The sequence below is a fragment of the Zootoca vivipara genome, chromosome 15, assembly GCF_963506605.1.
Source record: "Zootoca vivipara chromosome 15, rZooViv1.1, whole genome shotgun sequence".
Taxonomy (NCBI): domain Eukaryota; kingdom Metazoa; phylum Chordata; class Lepidosauria; order Squamata; family Lacertidae; genus Zootoca; species Zootoca vivipara.
This window is the reverse complement of record NC_083290.1, coordinates 45,161,270-45,176,776: the sequence shown is the minus strand read 5'-3', so window position 1 is coordinate 45,176,776 and position 15,507 is coordinate 45,161,270. Positions and strand designations below refer to the sequence as shown.

Below are 15,507 nucleotides of genomic sequence, written 5' to 3'. Positions count from 1 at the left end.
GCAGGAGAGCAACTGCTTTGCACCCCAAGATCAATTGCCAACATCTCCAGGCAGGGCAGGTTAAGACTCTTCTCTGAATCCCTGGAAAGGAGCTTCCCACTTTCTTAGGAATATATAATAGACATGTTTTTAAGGCTATCAGAGAACCTTCTGTCCAGTTCACACAATCCCTCTGTCCTTTTTTGAGTGCAGAGCAGGGGAACATCTGCTTATTTATTTATTTATCTTCAAATAAATTTTTTATTAGACAGTTTTAGCAAACCAAATTATCAATCAACATAATCAATTATTTTCCCCTTCCCCCCTCCTCCCTCCCTCCCTCTCCCACCCCCTCGAGACTTCCCTCAGCTCCACATTCTGATTTGTTAATACATATTATTTTCTGCATGTTATAAATTTGTACATATCGTTACTTTATCTGCCATTGTTGTTTAGTCATTTAGTCATGTCTGACTCTTCGTGACCCCATGGACCAGAGCACGCCAGGCACCCGTGTCTTCCACTGCCTCCCGCAGTTTGGTCAGACTCATGTTGGTAGCTTCAAGAACACTGTCCAACCATCTCGTCCTCTGTCATCCCCTTCTCCTAGTGCCCTCAATCTTTCCCAACATCAGGGTCTTTTCCAGGGAATCTTCTCTTCTCATGAGTATTGGAGCCTCAATACTTCCAGTGAGCGCTCAGGGCTGATTTTCTTCAGAATGGATAGGTTTGATCTTCTTGCAGTCCGAGGGACTAACAACAGTCTCCTCCAGAACCATAATTCAAAAGCATCAATTCTTCAGCGACCAGCCTTCTTTATGGTCCAGTTCTCACTTCCATACATCACTACTGGGAAAACCATAGCTTTAAGTATACGGACTTTCGTCGGCAAGGTTATGTCTCTGCTTTTTAAGATGCTGTCTAGGTTTGTCATTGCTTTTCTCCCAAGAAGCAGGCGTCTTTTAATTTTGTGACTGCTGTCACCATCTGCAGTGATCATGGAACCCAAGAAAATAAAATCTCTCACTGCCTCCATTTCTTCCCCTTCTATTTGCCAGGAGGTGATGAGACCAGTGGCCATGATCTTGGTTTTTTTGATGTTGAGCATCAGACGATATTTTGCGCTCTCCTCTTTCACCCTCATTAAAAGGTTCTTTAATTCCTCCTCACTTTCTGCCATCAAGGTTGTGTCATCAGTATATCTGAGGTTGTTGTTGGGATTCATCCAGTCCAGCCTTTCGCATGATGAATTCTGCATATACGTTAAATAAGCAGGGAGACAATATACAACCTTGTCATACTCCTTTCCCAATTTTGAACCAATCAGTTGTTCCATATCCAGTTCTAACTGTAGCTTCTTGTCCCACATAGAGATTTTTCAGGAGACAGATGAGGTGATCAGGCACTCCCATTTCTTTAAGAATTTGCCATAGTTTGCTGTGGTCGACACAGTCAAATGCTTTTGCGTAATCAATGAAGCAGAAATAGATGTTTTTCTGGAGCTCTCTAGCTTTCTCCATAATCCAGCGCATGTTTGCTATTTGGTCTCTGGTTCCTCTGCCCCTTCGAAATCCAGCTTGCACTTCTGGGAGTTCTCGGTCCACATACTGCCTAAGCCTGCCTTGTAGAATTTTGAGCATAACCTTGTTAGCGTGTGAAATGAGGGCAATTGTGCGGTAGTTGGAGCATTCTTTGGCACTGCCCTTCTTTGGAATTGGGATGTAGACTGATCTTCTCCAATCCTCTGGCCATTGCTGAGTTTTCCAAACTTGCTGGCATATTGGGTGTAGCACCTTAACAGCATCATCTTTTACAATTTTAAATAGTTCAGCTGGAATATCATCACTTCCACTGGCCTTGTTATTAGCAGTGCTTTCTAAGGCCCATTTGACTTCATTCTCCAAGATGTCTGGCTCAAGGTCAGCAACCACACTACCTGGGGTGTACGAGACCTCCATATCTTTCTGGTATAATTCCTCTGTGTATTCTTGCCACCTCTTCTTGATGTCTTCTGCTTCTGTTAGGTCCTTACCACTTTTGTCCTTTATTATGGTAATCTTTTTATGAAATCTTCCTTTCGTATCTCCAATTTTCTTGAACAGATCTCTGGTTTTTCCCATTCTGTTGTTTTCCTCTATTTCTTTGTATTGCTCATTTAAGAAGGCCCTCTTGTCTCTCCTTGCTATTTTTTGGAAGTCTGCATTCAATTTCCTGTATCTTTCACTATCTACCTCGCATTTTGCTTGCCTTCTCTCCCCCGCTATTTGTAAGGCCTCATTGGACAGCCACTTTGCTTTCTTGCATTTCCTTTAAATTGGGATGGTTTTCATTGCTGCCTCCTGTATAATGTTACGAGCCTCCATCCATAGTTCTTCAGGAACTCTGTCCACCAAATCTCAATTCTTAAACCTGTTCCTCACTTCCACTGTGTATTCATAAGGGATTTGATTTAGATTGTATCTTACTGGCCCAATGGTTTTTCCTGCTTTCTTCAGTTTAAGCTTGAATTTTGCTATAAGAAGCTGATGATCTGAGCCACAGTGAGCTCCAGGTCTTGTTTTTGCTGGCTGTATAGAGCTTCTCTATCTGTCATATGTTCTGCCAATAAATTTGTGAATGTTTATTCAAAACCTGCCAAGGAGTCCAAGTCTTTTTGTTGTCTTTTTTAGTAAATTGTAAAAAATTCCCATTCTTCCTTAAAGTCATGATTGTCCTTCTCACGTATTCTGTATGTTAACTTTGCCATCTCCTCATAACTCATCAATTTATCTTGCCATTGCTCTTTCCTCAGGATTTCCTCAATCTTCCAATTTTGTGCCAATAAGACTCTTGCTGCTGTTGTAGCATACATAAATTAGTTCCTAGTTTTTCTTGTCCTAAAATCCCTATCAAAAATACTTCTGGTTTTTTAATAAGTCTTTTTTTTAAATTCCTTATATATCATCTCCCAAAACATTTTAACCTCTACATTCCTACCACATAGGATAAAACGTACCTTCTTTTTCTTTACATTTCCAACATGTGTTTGACCCGGTTTTGTACATTTTTGCCATGTTTACTTAATATACCATCTATACATCATTTTCATGTAATTTTCCTTCAGAAGAGAACAATCTGTAAATGTCAAATCTACTTTCCATAGTTTTCCCCAATCCTCGAATTGTATATTATGTCCTATATCTTCATAGAATCCTATATAATAAAGTCCCTGTGTCTCTGCGTCCAGATTCCGTGTGTCCTGTTTTGTGCACTAAGGCGCATGTGCCCCAGGGACACAGGGATTGGACGCAGAGCGTTCGCCAGCGCTTACCCACGCACTCCCCTCTCACATTGCCACCCGGCTCAGGTCTTGAGCGGTTGGCGTGCTGCTGACAGCACAAAAACCGCTCCCAGCTCATTTACCTCCGCTCCCAGCTCATTTACCTTCTCCGTGTCCCCGGCCTCTTCCTCGCCCGCCATAATAACCCCGCTTGCCAGGCTTCTCCCAGCTGACCAACCGCCACATTTTTTCCCTCCCTCCCCCCTCCTTTCCCCTGTATGGCCCCTCCTTTATCTCTATGGTGCTCGGAGAGAGAGGGCCGGCGCTATTTTTGGTCTGGAGAGGAGATTTCAAGTAAGGATTCAGTGAGATCGGTCACGGAACAGCGCGCGCGCCTGCGCGGAAACGCACCGCTTCCCTCCGCTCTCTCTCCCAACCTCCCAACCAGCAGCCGCGCCCGCGCGCTCCAGTGTCCTGCTCCAGCCACAAACGCCGTTGTGTGAGGGTGTTTGATGGCGCCTAATGGCGGGCGGGGCGAGGGTGGGGGAGGAGCGCCTCAGGATAAACCAGCAGCAATTTAAGACTAACGAGGGTGGTTGGCGGGCTGGTGTTGGTGGTGGGCCAGCCACGTTCCTGGCTAGCGAGGCCGCCACAAGTGTTTCATAATAAGGCTGACAAGAAAATTGCAGGATAACTGTCCAGAAGAGCGGCAAAGGTCGGAGCGGGCGATCCGAGCTCCGCCAAGGCAGAGCTGCCCGTTGTGAGGAGCCGAGAGCCTCTCGCTCAGCATCTTTCCCAAATGTGCAGTTGTCAGGAAAGATCAGGGATTGAGCGCTACTCTCTGAGAAGAGGACTTTCTTACCTCCTCTCTTCTGCTCCTTCCTCAGGGGTTCGGAACTGTTGCTTATTTCGCTAATGAGGCAGAAATATGCAGGCGCTGGGGACCTAGGGATCTAGGGATCTAGATGCTATACTCCTACTGATGCAGCCCAGAATTGCATTAGCTTTTTTATCTGCTGCATCACACTGTTGACTCATGTCAAGTTTGTGGTCTACCAAGACTCCTAGATCCTTTTCACATGTACTGCTCTCAAGCCAGGTGTCACCCATCCTATATTTGTGCCTTTCATTCTTTTTGCCCAAGTGTAGTACTTTACATTTCTCCCTGTTAAAATTCAACTTGTTTGCTTTGGCCCAGTTGTCTAATCTGTTAAGGTCATTTTGAAGTGTGATCCTGTCCTCTGGGGTATTAGCCACCCCTCCCAATTTGGTGTCATCTGCAAACTTGATCAGGATGCCCTCAAGCCCATCATCCAAGTCATTGATAAAGATGTTGAATACGACTGGGCCCAAGATAGAACCCTGTGGCACCCCACTAGTCACTACTCTCCAGGATGAGGAGGAGCCATTGATGAGGACCCTTTGGCTTTGGTCAGTCAGCCAGTTACAAATCCACTGAATGGTAGCATTGTCTAGCCTCCATTTTACTAGTTTATTTACAAGAATATCATGGGGCACCTTGTCAAAGGCCTTGCTGAAATCAAGATACGCTACATCCACAGCGTTCCCTTCATCTGCCAGGCTTGTGACTCTGTCAAAAAATGAGATCAGATTAGTCTGGCATGACCTATTTTTCAGAAACCCATGCTGACTTTTAGTGATCACAGCATTCCTTTCTAGGTGCTCACAGACCGTTTGCTTAATGATCTGCTCTAGAATCTTTCCTGGTATTGATGTCAGGCTGACAGGGCGGTAATTGTTTGGGTCCTCTCTGTCCCCCTTTTTGAAAATAGGGACAACATTTGCCCTCCTCCAGTCTGCTGGGACTTTGCCTGTTCTCCAGGAATTCTCAAAGACAACTGCCAGTGGTTCTGAAATCACCTCTGCCAGTTCTTTTAATACTCTTGGATGTAGTTCATCTGGCCCTGGAGACTTGAATACATCTAAACTAGCCAAGTATTCTTGTACTACCTCCTTACTTATTCTGGGCTGTGTTTCCCCTGCTGAATCATCTGCTCCATATTCTTCAGGTCGGGCATTGTTTTCTTTTTTGGAGAAGACTGAGGCAAAGAAGGCATTGAGGAGTTCTGCCCTTTCTCTGTCCCCTGTTCGCATTTCACCATCTTCTCCACTAAGTGACCCCACTGTTTCTTTGTTCTTCCTTTTGCTACGGACATACCCATAAAAGCCCTTTTTGTTGATTTTAACCTCTCTAGCAAGCCTGAGTTCATTCTGTGCTTTAGCTTTTCTGACTTTGTCTCTACACGTGCTGGCTATTTGTTTGAATTCCTCTCTGGTGGTTTTCCCCTTTTTCCATTTTTTGTACATATCCCTTTTAAATCTTAACTCAGTTAAAAGTTCTTTAGATAGCCACCCTAGCTTCCTTAGGCACCTTCCATGTTTCCGTCTCATTGGTATTGTCTGAAGTTGTGCTTTTAATATCTCCCTTTTTACAAACTCCCAACCATCATGAACACCCTTTCTGTATTACTGTCCATGGGATTTCACCCAGCGTTTCCCTAAGTTTTCTGAAGTCGGCTTTCTTAAAGTCTAGAATTTGAGTCTTAGTATTCTTGGTTGCTCCTTTCCGCTGTATAATAAACTCCAGAAGAGCATGGTCACTCCCACCTAATGATCCTGCCACTTCTGCCCCACTAACCAACCAGGTCATCACTATTGGTTAGGATCAGATCGAAAATGGTTGATCCTCTTGTTGCTTCTCCTACCTTCTGGACAATGAAATTATCTGCAAGGCCAGTGAGGAATCTGTTTGACCTTATGCTCTTGGCTGAGTTTGACATCCAACAAATATCAGGATAGTTGAAATCCCCCATTACTACTATCTCACTTCCTTTTGAATGGTTGGCCATCTGTTCCAGGAAGGTATCATCTGTGTCCTCAGTTTGGCTTGGGGATCTATAGTAAACTCTCATTGTGCCCATTTAATCATGACCGATTTAACCTCCTCGTATTTTGTTTCCCATTCTAGCAGAATACAATATGCTTTCTTCAGTAGTTTCACATCTTCTTCTATAACCTCTCTTTGAAATCTGGAAATTGTATAACTGAATCCTTTTTTTAATCCTCCTTATACATTTCGTTTAATTGTCTGTAATGCAGCTAACTCTGAAAATGTTCTTTGATTTCTTCATAATCTTTTACTTTCCATTTCCCTTCTTGAGCTCTCAATAGTTCTCTATATGTAGGCCACTTTCCCTTTTTGTCAAGTGATTTGAACAACAAAGCTTCAATTGGTGATAACCACCAAGGTGTTTTTTATTCTATTAAGTCCTTATATACCTCCCACACTCTCATTAATGATCTCCTAATTATATTATTGTAGAAACCTTTATGAACTTTCACTTTCCCATACCATAAGTATGCATGCTATTCATATCTGTTATCATGTTCTTTCAAATCCAGTGCTTCCCAAATATGCAGCCTCGTAATACAGTTTAAAGTCTGGGAGGGCGAAGCCTCCTCTTTCTTTAGTATCTGTGTCTAGTGTTTAATCCTTGGCCTTCCCCCCACCCACCCCCCTGACAAACTTGGAGATAATCCTTTTGCCATTTTTTTTTTTGAGTGAATCATCCTTAACCATTACTGGGACTGTCTGAAAAAGAAAGAGCATCTTCGGTAGAACATTCATTTTTACTGCGGCAATTCTTCCTAGTAGGGAAAGGTTCATTCTACTCCATATTTCTAGATTCCTTTTAATCTCATTCCATACTTTTTCATCATTGTCTTTATACAAATTTATATTTCTTGTTGTTAACCATATCCCTAAATATTTTACTTTTTTGTGGATTTCTATCTCATATCTCAGTACTTTTTACCAAGTCATTTTTCTCTTCTTTTAAATTTTTAACTAATAATTTAGTTTTATTCCTATTTAGTTTAAATCCTGCGACTTCCTCAAATTCCTGGATTTTCTCTATTACCCTGGGGAGACAGTTTTTTGGATCTTCTACTGTAATTACTAAATCATCAGCAAAGGCTTTCAATTTAAATTCATTTTTCTTAGTTTTTATCCCTGTAATCTCTTTGTCTGCTCTTATGTTTCTTGCAAGTACTTCCAGGAGCAATATAAACAAAAGCAGTGATAACGGACATCCTTGCCGAGTTCCTTTTTGTATTTTACATTCATTCGTTATCACCTGTTTTACAATTAAGTTTGCATTTTGTTCTGAATAAATTGCTTGTATTCCTTTCAAAAATTTACCTCCACAATTGATTTTTCCGAGCAGTTTTTACATGAAATCCTAGGAAGCATTATCAAAAGCTTTTTTCTGCATCTATAAACATCATTGCTGCTTTTTTCTCATTTTTTACCTTCAGATACTCTATCACATTTAATATATTTCTTTTTTAATAAACATTTTTATTAACTTTTCCAATTTAAATATCTAATCCATTTTCAAGGAAAAAACAAGAAAAAGAAAAAAAATCCATAAAGCTGGAAACAAAAGTAAAAATACTATTAAGTCCACTTTAACATTGAATATACATATGTAACCTGACTTGTAATCAATCATATATTTACTGTACCAAATTAATAAACTTCCTCCATACCCTACCAGTATGTTATGTTTTAAAGTTCATACCCTGTTATCTTAGTGTTTTCTAAAATCTAGTTATGAAGTTAGATTCATTTTGCTAATATACATTCAACACATCTTACTAATATACTTTACATACAGTGGTGCCTCACTAGACGAAATTAATTCGTTCCATGGGTCAATTCGTGCACGGAGAGAGGCAGCGGCGGGAGAAGAGCTTCCCCGGCATGAGGCGCAGCTTCGGAGGTCTCCCATGCCGGCCGTGCGCAGCGAGAGGCAGCGGCGGGAGAAGAGCTTCTCCCACCGCCGCGTCCCGCCTGCCTTCCCCAGCATGGGGCGCAGCTTCGGAGGTCTCCGAAGCTGTGCCCCATGCCGGCTGTGCGCGGTGAGAGGCGGCGATGGGGGAAGCTATTCTCCTCGCTGCCTTCCGCCTGGATCGGACAGGCGGCGGGGCAAGACCTTTGCCTTCTCCCTGCGCTAGTGTTCCGCTGGTCTCTGCCGGTTGCCCCTCACTGCTCGCGGCAACCGGCAGAGACCAGCGGAACACAAAGGGGAACCAGCTGCAGCAAGGAAAGAAGGCAAAGGAAGATCAGCTGTCAGCGCCTCTCAGCTGATCTTTCCTTTGCCTTCTTTCCTCGCTGCAGCTGGTTCCCCTTTTGCTAGACAAATGCCCCTTTCACTAGGTTTTGTGATCGGAGGTTTTTATGGCCATGCTTCACAAGACGATGCGGTGGCCATAGAAAACCTCGTCTTGCGAGGCAACCTCTGATCGCAAAACATATTCATAAAGCGAAAATTCGGCTTACAGGGCATTCGTCTAGCGAGGCACCACTGTATTTGTTTTCAGAATGTTTCTTCACCCTACTGTCGGATTTTTACTATTAGCTGTTTCCTTATATCCAATTTTTTCCTGTCACCATTCATCCACTAATGGAATTTGCTAGTTTCCAAACCTGAAAAATCTGTCCATTTCAATAGAAGTTAGAGTCTCCCATCATTGGAATTTATTATCCATATAATCTATCAAACCTTCTAATTTTTGCAAGATTTCTACGTTCCTCTCAATTGGGGCATGAGTACCTACTAAGATTAATTTTTCACCCTCTTATCATTATTATTATTTTTCCTGTTCAATTTCTTATTTATCTCCATCAGGTTCCTCTTCCACTCCTTGTATTTTCCCAACTCTTTATGGCTTCTTCCAAATGCCTTCATCTCCTGCTCTGTTTTAATCTTAAATTTTTCATCCTTATAATAGAATAATACACCTTCAGGGTATTCCCATCAAAATCTTATTTTGTTTTCAGTCAAATTTTTTGTCAACTCTTTACAGACATTTCTTTTACATAGAAACTGGGTTGGAATTAAATATCAATTAAACAATTAATCCAAATCTTCTGCCAAATTATACAAATTTAATCTGATTTCCCATGCTTCAGACTCAGAAGGCCTAGTCCTCTTATAATCACTGCATTTCTATTCAATATAATCCAGATCATATCCAATAATCTAAGCAAGTTAAGCAAGTTTAACCAAACAGTATATAATTCTGTGTGAATTTATGCCTATGATTCCCTTCGGTAAGTTAGCACTGTCTCTTTGCACGCTGGTATCTTGCCAAGTCAGTCCAGAAATCCAAAAGTCCTTTTCACAGCCGGCGGCCGCCATCTTCAAGCAATCCCAGTAAATCAAATCTTTAAGCTTCTGTGATGATTTCTCCATGCCGCTACTCAATAAAGCCTTTTCAGGGGAGATTTTGTCAGGTCAGGACTGTAAACACACATCTAATTTATGGCTCACTCCCCCTTTGACTGTTATCGTAGCCGGCTTTGTCTCCAATATGGCGAAATCTATTTTGTAACTGCGTCATGTCTCAGAAATTTCTTGACAAGTTTCCAGCTGCTAATGAGATTGCTTCTCTTTGATGTCCATGAGTTAGGGAGTCTTTAGCCACATTCCAGGCAAGTCCAAAAATACAAACTTTGATTATATTTTATATTTATATTTTCCATCCACACAGTTTATATATTTAAGAAACCATATTATCTCAGTAAATTTCCAAATTTACAATCTTGCTTGCTATGTAAATGTTGTATACGGCTCTTCTGGGGGGAGTTTTGTTAAGTATATAGTAAAGCATGTATGTGGACCGAGAACTCCCAGAAGTGCAAGCTGGATTTCGAAGAGGCAGAGGAACCAGAGACCAAATAGCAAACATGCACTGGATTATAGAGAAAGCTAGAGAGCTCCAGAAAAACATCTACTTCTGCTTCATCGACTATGCAAAAGCCTTTGATTGTGTCGACCACAGCAAACTATGGCAAGTTCTTAAAGAAATGGGAGTGCCTGATCACCTCATCTGTCTCCTGAGAAATCTCTAAATGGGACAAGAAGCTACAGTTAGAACTGGATATGGAACAACTGATTGGTTCAAAATTGGGAAAGGAGTGTGACAAGGTTGTGTATTGTCTCCCTGCTTATTTAACTTATATGCAGAATTCATCATGTGAAATACTGGACTAGATGAATCCCAAGCCGGAATTAAGATTGCCAGAAGAAATATCAACAACCTCAGATATGCAGATGACACAACCTTGATGGCAGAAAGTGAGGAGGAATTAAAGAACCTTTTAATGAGGGTGAAAGAAGAGCGCGCAAAATATGGTCTGAAGCTCAACATCAAAAAAACCAAGATCATGGCCACTGGTCCCATCACCTCCTGGCAAATAGAAGGGGAAGAAATGGAGACAGTGAGAGATTTTACTTTCCTGGGCTTTTTGATCACTGCAGATGGTGACAGCAGTCATGAAATTAAAAGACGCCTGCTTCTTGGGAGAAAAGCAATGACAAACCTAGACAACATCTTAAAAAGCAGAGACATCACCTTGTCAACAAAGGTCCGTATAGTTAAAGCTATGGTTTTCCCAGTAGTGATGTATGGAAGTGAGAGCTGGACCATAAAGAAGACTGATCGCCGAAGAATTGATTCTTTTGAATTTTTGGTGCTGGAGGAGACTCTTGAGAGACCCATGGACTGCAAGAAGATCAAACCTATCCATTCTGAAGGAAATCAGCCCTGAGTGCTCATGAGAAGACTCCCTGGAAAGGACCCTGATGTTGGGAAAGATGGAGGGCACAAGGAGAAGGGGACGACAGAGGACGATATGGTTGGACAGTGTTCTCGAAGCTACCGACATGAGTCTGACCAAACTGCAGGAGGCAGTAGAAGACAGGAGTGCCTGGCGTGCTCTGGTCCATGGGGTCACGAAGAGTGGGACACGACTAAACGACTAAACAACAACAAGTTTGTCATTGGTATGAGCTTTCATGTGCATGCACACTTCTTTAGTGACAAACTTAGTTGGTCTCTAAGGTGCTACGGGGGGGGGGAATTATTTTGTTTCGACTACGCCAGACAGGGCCGAGTGCTCACTGGAAGGACAGATCCTGAAGCTGAGGCTCCAATACTTTGGCTACCTCATGAGAAGAGAAGACTCCCTGGAAAAGACCCTGATGTTGGGAAAGATTGAAGGCACTAGGAGAAGGGGACGACAGAGGACGAGATGGCTGGACAGTGTTCTTGAAGCTACAAACATGAGTCTGACCAAACTGCGGGAGGCAGTGGAAGACAGGAGTGCCTGGCGTGCTTTGATCCATGGGGTCACGAAGAGTCGGACACGACTAAACAACTAAACAAAAACAAATAATAAAGCACAGTTATAGAGAACAGTTAGAGTTCTTGCTGCCCTCCTTCCGCTCCGTCACATACCATTTCTTGCTCTGATGTAAACATTCCTCTGTTATCCTTTATTTTCTCAGTGGCTAAGCTTAGCAGAATAAATCTTGCTTCCTCGTCTGAAGCATGCCCACAACTAATATCCAATTATTCTCTCATGCCGTGGAGCCTGGTTCGCTCGTAGAATCAGCATCCAGGAGATCCAGACTCCCATGGGGGCTTTCTATCCAGTGCCCCCAGCCCCTATTTCCTTCTGAAGTCGAAGCTGGTTGATGGGCATCTGCGGATGAGACTGGGTCTTCCCGTACCCCCTGGGAAGATTTCGGGAGGCTGCTTACTCCCATTACAGCCTCTGATTACCCCGTGGGAGCTGGAGAGATGTTATTTTTAGCCAGCTTCTACGGCACCCCAAGCGGAAGTCTCACATTTAATATATTTCTTATATTCTCTTTCATCTGTCTACCTGGAAGGAATCCAGCCTGATCTTGATGCATATATTCAGCTAATTTTTTTTCAACCTACTAGCTAGAATATTTGCGAATAATTTACAGTGGTACCTCGCAAGACGAATGCCTGGCAAGCCCCAGCAAGCAGCGCCCGCCGCGCTTCAGCTGCGGCGCTGAGGGGGCCGATCCGGGCCGGCTGGAGGGTGAGCGCCTCATGCTTTCTCCTGCTCGCCCCGCGCTCGCCCTCGGGCCGACCTGGGATCGACTGCCTCAGCGCCACCGCCGCCAAGGCGAGCGGGAGAAAGTGCACGGCGCTCGCCCTCAGGCCGGCCTGGGATCGGCCGCCTCAGCGCTGCCGCCACCTGGCTTCCCCGAGCCATGCGAGCAAGCGCCCCCGCCACCAGTCCCCCAGAGCCCATAGAAACGCATTAATTAAATTTCAATGCGTTCCTATGGGAAACGGTGCTTTGCAAGATGAATTTTTCGTAAAACGAATTGACCGGTGGAACGAATTAAATTCATCTTGCGAGGCACCACTGTATAATCATTATTTAATAATGAAATTGGCCTATAATTTTTAATTTGCATTAAACCCATATCTTGTTTTGGAATCACTGTTATATAAACTTTTTTCTATGTTCCTGGAATTTCACCTGTCTTTAAAATTTCATTCATTACATCCTTTAACGGATTTACTTAATTTTTAATAATATTTTGCCGTTAATCCATCTGGTACCAGAGACTTGCCATTTTTTGTCCAATTTATTGCTTCTAAGACTTATTGAGCTGTTACATAATTATTTAGGGTTCCTAATTGTTCTTCTTTTATTTTTGGCAGATTGCTATTTTTTATATATTCCTCTATTTTAAATGTCTTCTCTTTTCCTTTCTTGTACAATTCTGAGAAGTATTTCACAAATACTTTTCTTATTTCCCTCATTTTATCTGTGATTTTCCCATTTATGTTAATTTTCCTTATAAAATTCCTCTGTTCACTTTTTTTCAATTGTCACGCTAGCAATTTTCCTGATTTATTTGCATGCTCAAAATATTTCTACTTTATTCTTTTTATTTTCCAACTGATTTCTTCATTAACTATCATAGAGTATTGGGTTTGTAATATCCTAATAGCTTGCTTAACTGACTCTTTATTAACTTTTTTGACAAATCCTTCTCCTTTTCCATAATTTCATCTAAAAAATTTCCCTTTTTTCTTTCAATTGAATATTGTTGTATAAACAGTCCTCTCATCACCGCCTTACTTGCATCCCAGACCGTTTGTAATTTGGTCTGACCGTGGAGGTTTATTTCTAAATAGTCCCCCAGAACCTTCTTTGCTTTTACCATGAAAATTTGATCTTCTAATAGATCTTCATGCAGTCCCCATCTAAATGTTGTTTGACTTTCCTTTTGACTTTCCATTATCATGGAATTGTGATCTGACAGTGTCCTGGGATTAATTTCATTTTTTTTAAACTTTGGATTCCAATTCTTTGGAAATCCATACAGCATCTATCCGTGAACTGCTGTCATGGTCATAAACATGAGAATAAAAAGTGAACTGTTTATCAAACAAATGTTTTACTCTCCAAATATCGATCGAATTTAGAGTTTGGGCCAAGTCAAAAAAATCTGCCTTCTTTTGTATCCTTTTTCCTAGCTGATCTATCTTTTTCTAATGATGGAACTCCGCTTAAGTCTCCCATTAAGATGATATTTTGGTCTGCGTATTCCAGTCATTGTTTCCAGTTTTTTTGTGGGGGAAACTGCTTTTTTCTCATTTGGGGCATACATTCCCACCAAAATTACCTTTTCCCCTCTTGGAAGTCCGGAAAATCTGCTTGTTTAGGCCTTTGTATACACAGAGAAAGAGAGAGGATGAGACCCAATTTGTCCTTTCTTTTCATAACTTGTTGAGAATGCTTCTAACTCTCATGTCTCTCTAGGGAAGATCAGGCCCAAGAAAAAATACCTGGGACTCCGAATGCTCCCTCTCACTTTCAAGTAAGTCCTCAGTCCCACATCCCTGCCTGGCCTCTCAGTATTAGGCCAAGCTCATGTTAGTATTGCATGATTGAAGGCCCCCCCCCCAAAAAAAAGTTATTTAGAGTACCCATTTGCCAATGGCCACTCAGGATCTTTGTTATGTAAACTGCCCCTTAAACCATTATTTCCCACTTACTCCCTAAAACAGCTTAAGTGGGAAACTTGATATTTGCTCAATAGGTAGAACTTGGGGAAATGTTGATGGTGGTGATGTCCTCAGAGTTCCTCTTTGAAGCCGCAGTAGGACACCCCACCCCACCCCACGTGAAAGGTGTGTCCTCACACCCACCAAATGCCCATGTAGTGTTCCCTGCTGGCAGAGATGTTTCCTGGCAGCACTATCACCAGTTGGGGGAGGCTCAGTTGTGCTGCTAAACACCTACAGTGTTTTGATTAGATTTGGGGTTTCTGCATTTAGTGGGTAGACCACCCAAATGACTGAACTGTCCTGATCTCTTCCCTTAGTCTCATCCGTGAACTGAGACGGCGGGACAGGGATTTCCCAGACCTGAGCTCAGGTATCTATGTCTACGAAGTGATTCAAGGAACAGCAGCTGCAAGGTAAAATATTCATTTCTACCCACACATATGCTACTGGGATTAGATAAAAAGTAAGAGTGCTTGCCTTGCTTCTCTGGGAATGTCTCTGATTTAGAAGTGCTGCTCTCACACACACTCTCTCTTCTTGCTGCAATGATAGTACGGTGCTACCCATGTTCTTGCAGAAAATGTTAAAAAATAATAATTGCAGCACAGAACTGGATCTTGGCCACAGGGACACACCTGTGCTATAAGCCAGCTTCGTTCAGCACCCCCCCCCCCAATATTTCATGTATTGATTTACGTCCCTTATACCAGTAGTGAACTGTTTTAATAAGTAGCAACATAACGGTGTATGTTGTGTTACCTGCATTAAACACTGGACATACTGCAAAGGAAGTGCCCTGCTGTTTAGTTCATCAACATCTGGAGGAGGGGGGGCAATGATTCTCCACACCTGCTGGAAGCCCTACTCAAGAGATAGACGGGAACAGCTGATGTTTGAACCATTGCATCACTTAGCTAAGGCTGGCTGCAGTGTCTGTTATGGTGGTTCAGGTTGTGAGTAAGGGTCAGAGCTGTGCAAGCATATTATTGATGAGGTAAAAGCCACCCTGGGCAAGTGGTACCAGTCCTCACCAGGCTGCTCTGTCTTCCTATCTGAGCAGAGGCACAAAATGTCATCCCTTCAAACTTTATTATGAGGGGCTGTTGCTGAAGCCAGGGAGTGAGCTGTTATTATTGCATCCAATTCCCTGTTCCCCATGGGATTTAAAAAAGAGAGAGACACACGCTATATTCTTTATGAAGATTTGTACAGAGGTGCATTTACTAAACTGTTTGCATAACCATGGCTCACAGCAGTCTTCTAGGAGCAGGGATAGTAAGATAGGAAATAGCCCACTTAGCCATCTCTGTGAATGTTGATCCCCAAGGCGGGCA

The 15,507-nt window shown here is 42.5% G+C and overlaps 1 protein-coding gene across 1 annotated transcript in view; it reads left to right on the top strand.

Moving 5' to 3' along the window:
- The window catches only part of HTRA4 (HtrA serine peptidase 4), a 30,336-nt gene that overhangs the window by 12,901 nt on the left and 1,928 nt on the right, over positions 1 to 15,507 (top strand). The window contains exons 7-8 of the mRNA XM_035138992.2: positions 13,926 to 13,983; positions 14,491 to 14,586. Of these exons, the coding sequence (XP_034994883.1) occupies positions 13,926 to 13,983; positions 14,491 to 14,586 (154 nt within the window). The remainder of the gene's footprint in view (positions 1 to 13,925; positions 13,984 to 14,490; positions 14,587 to 15,507) is intronic.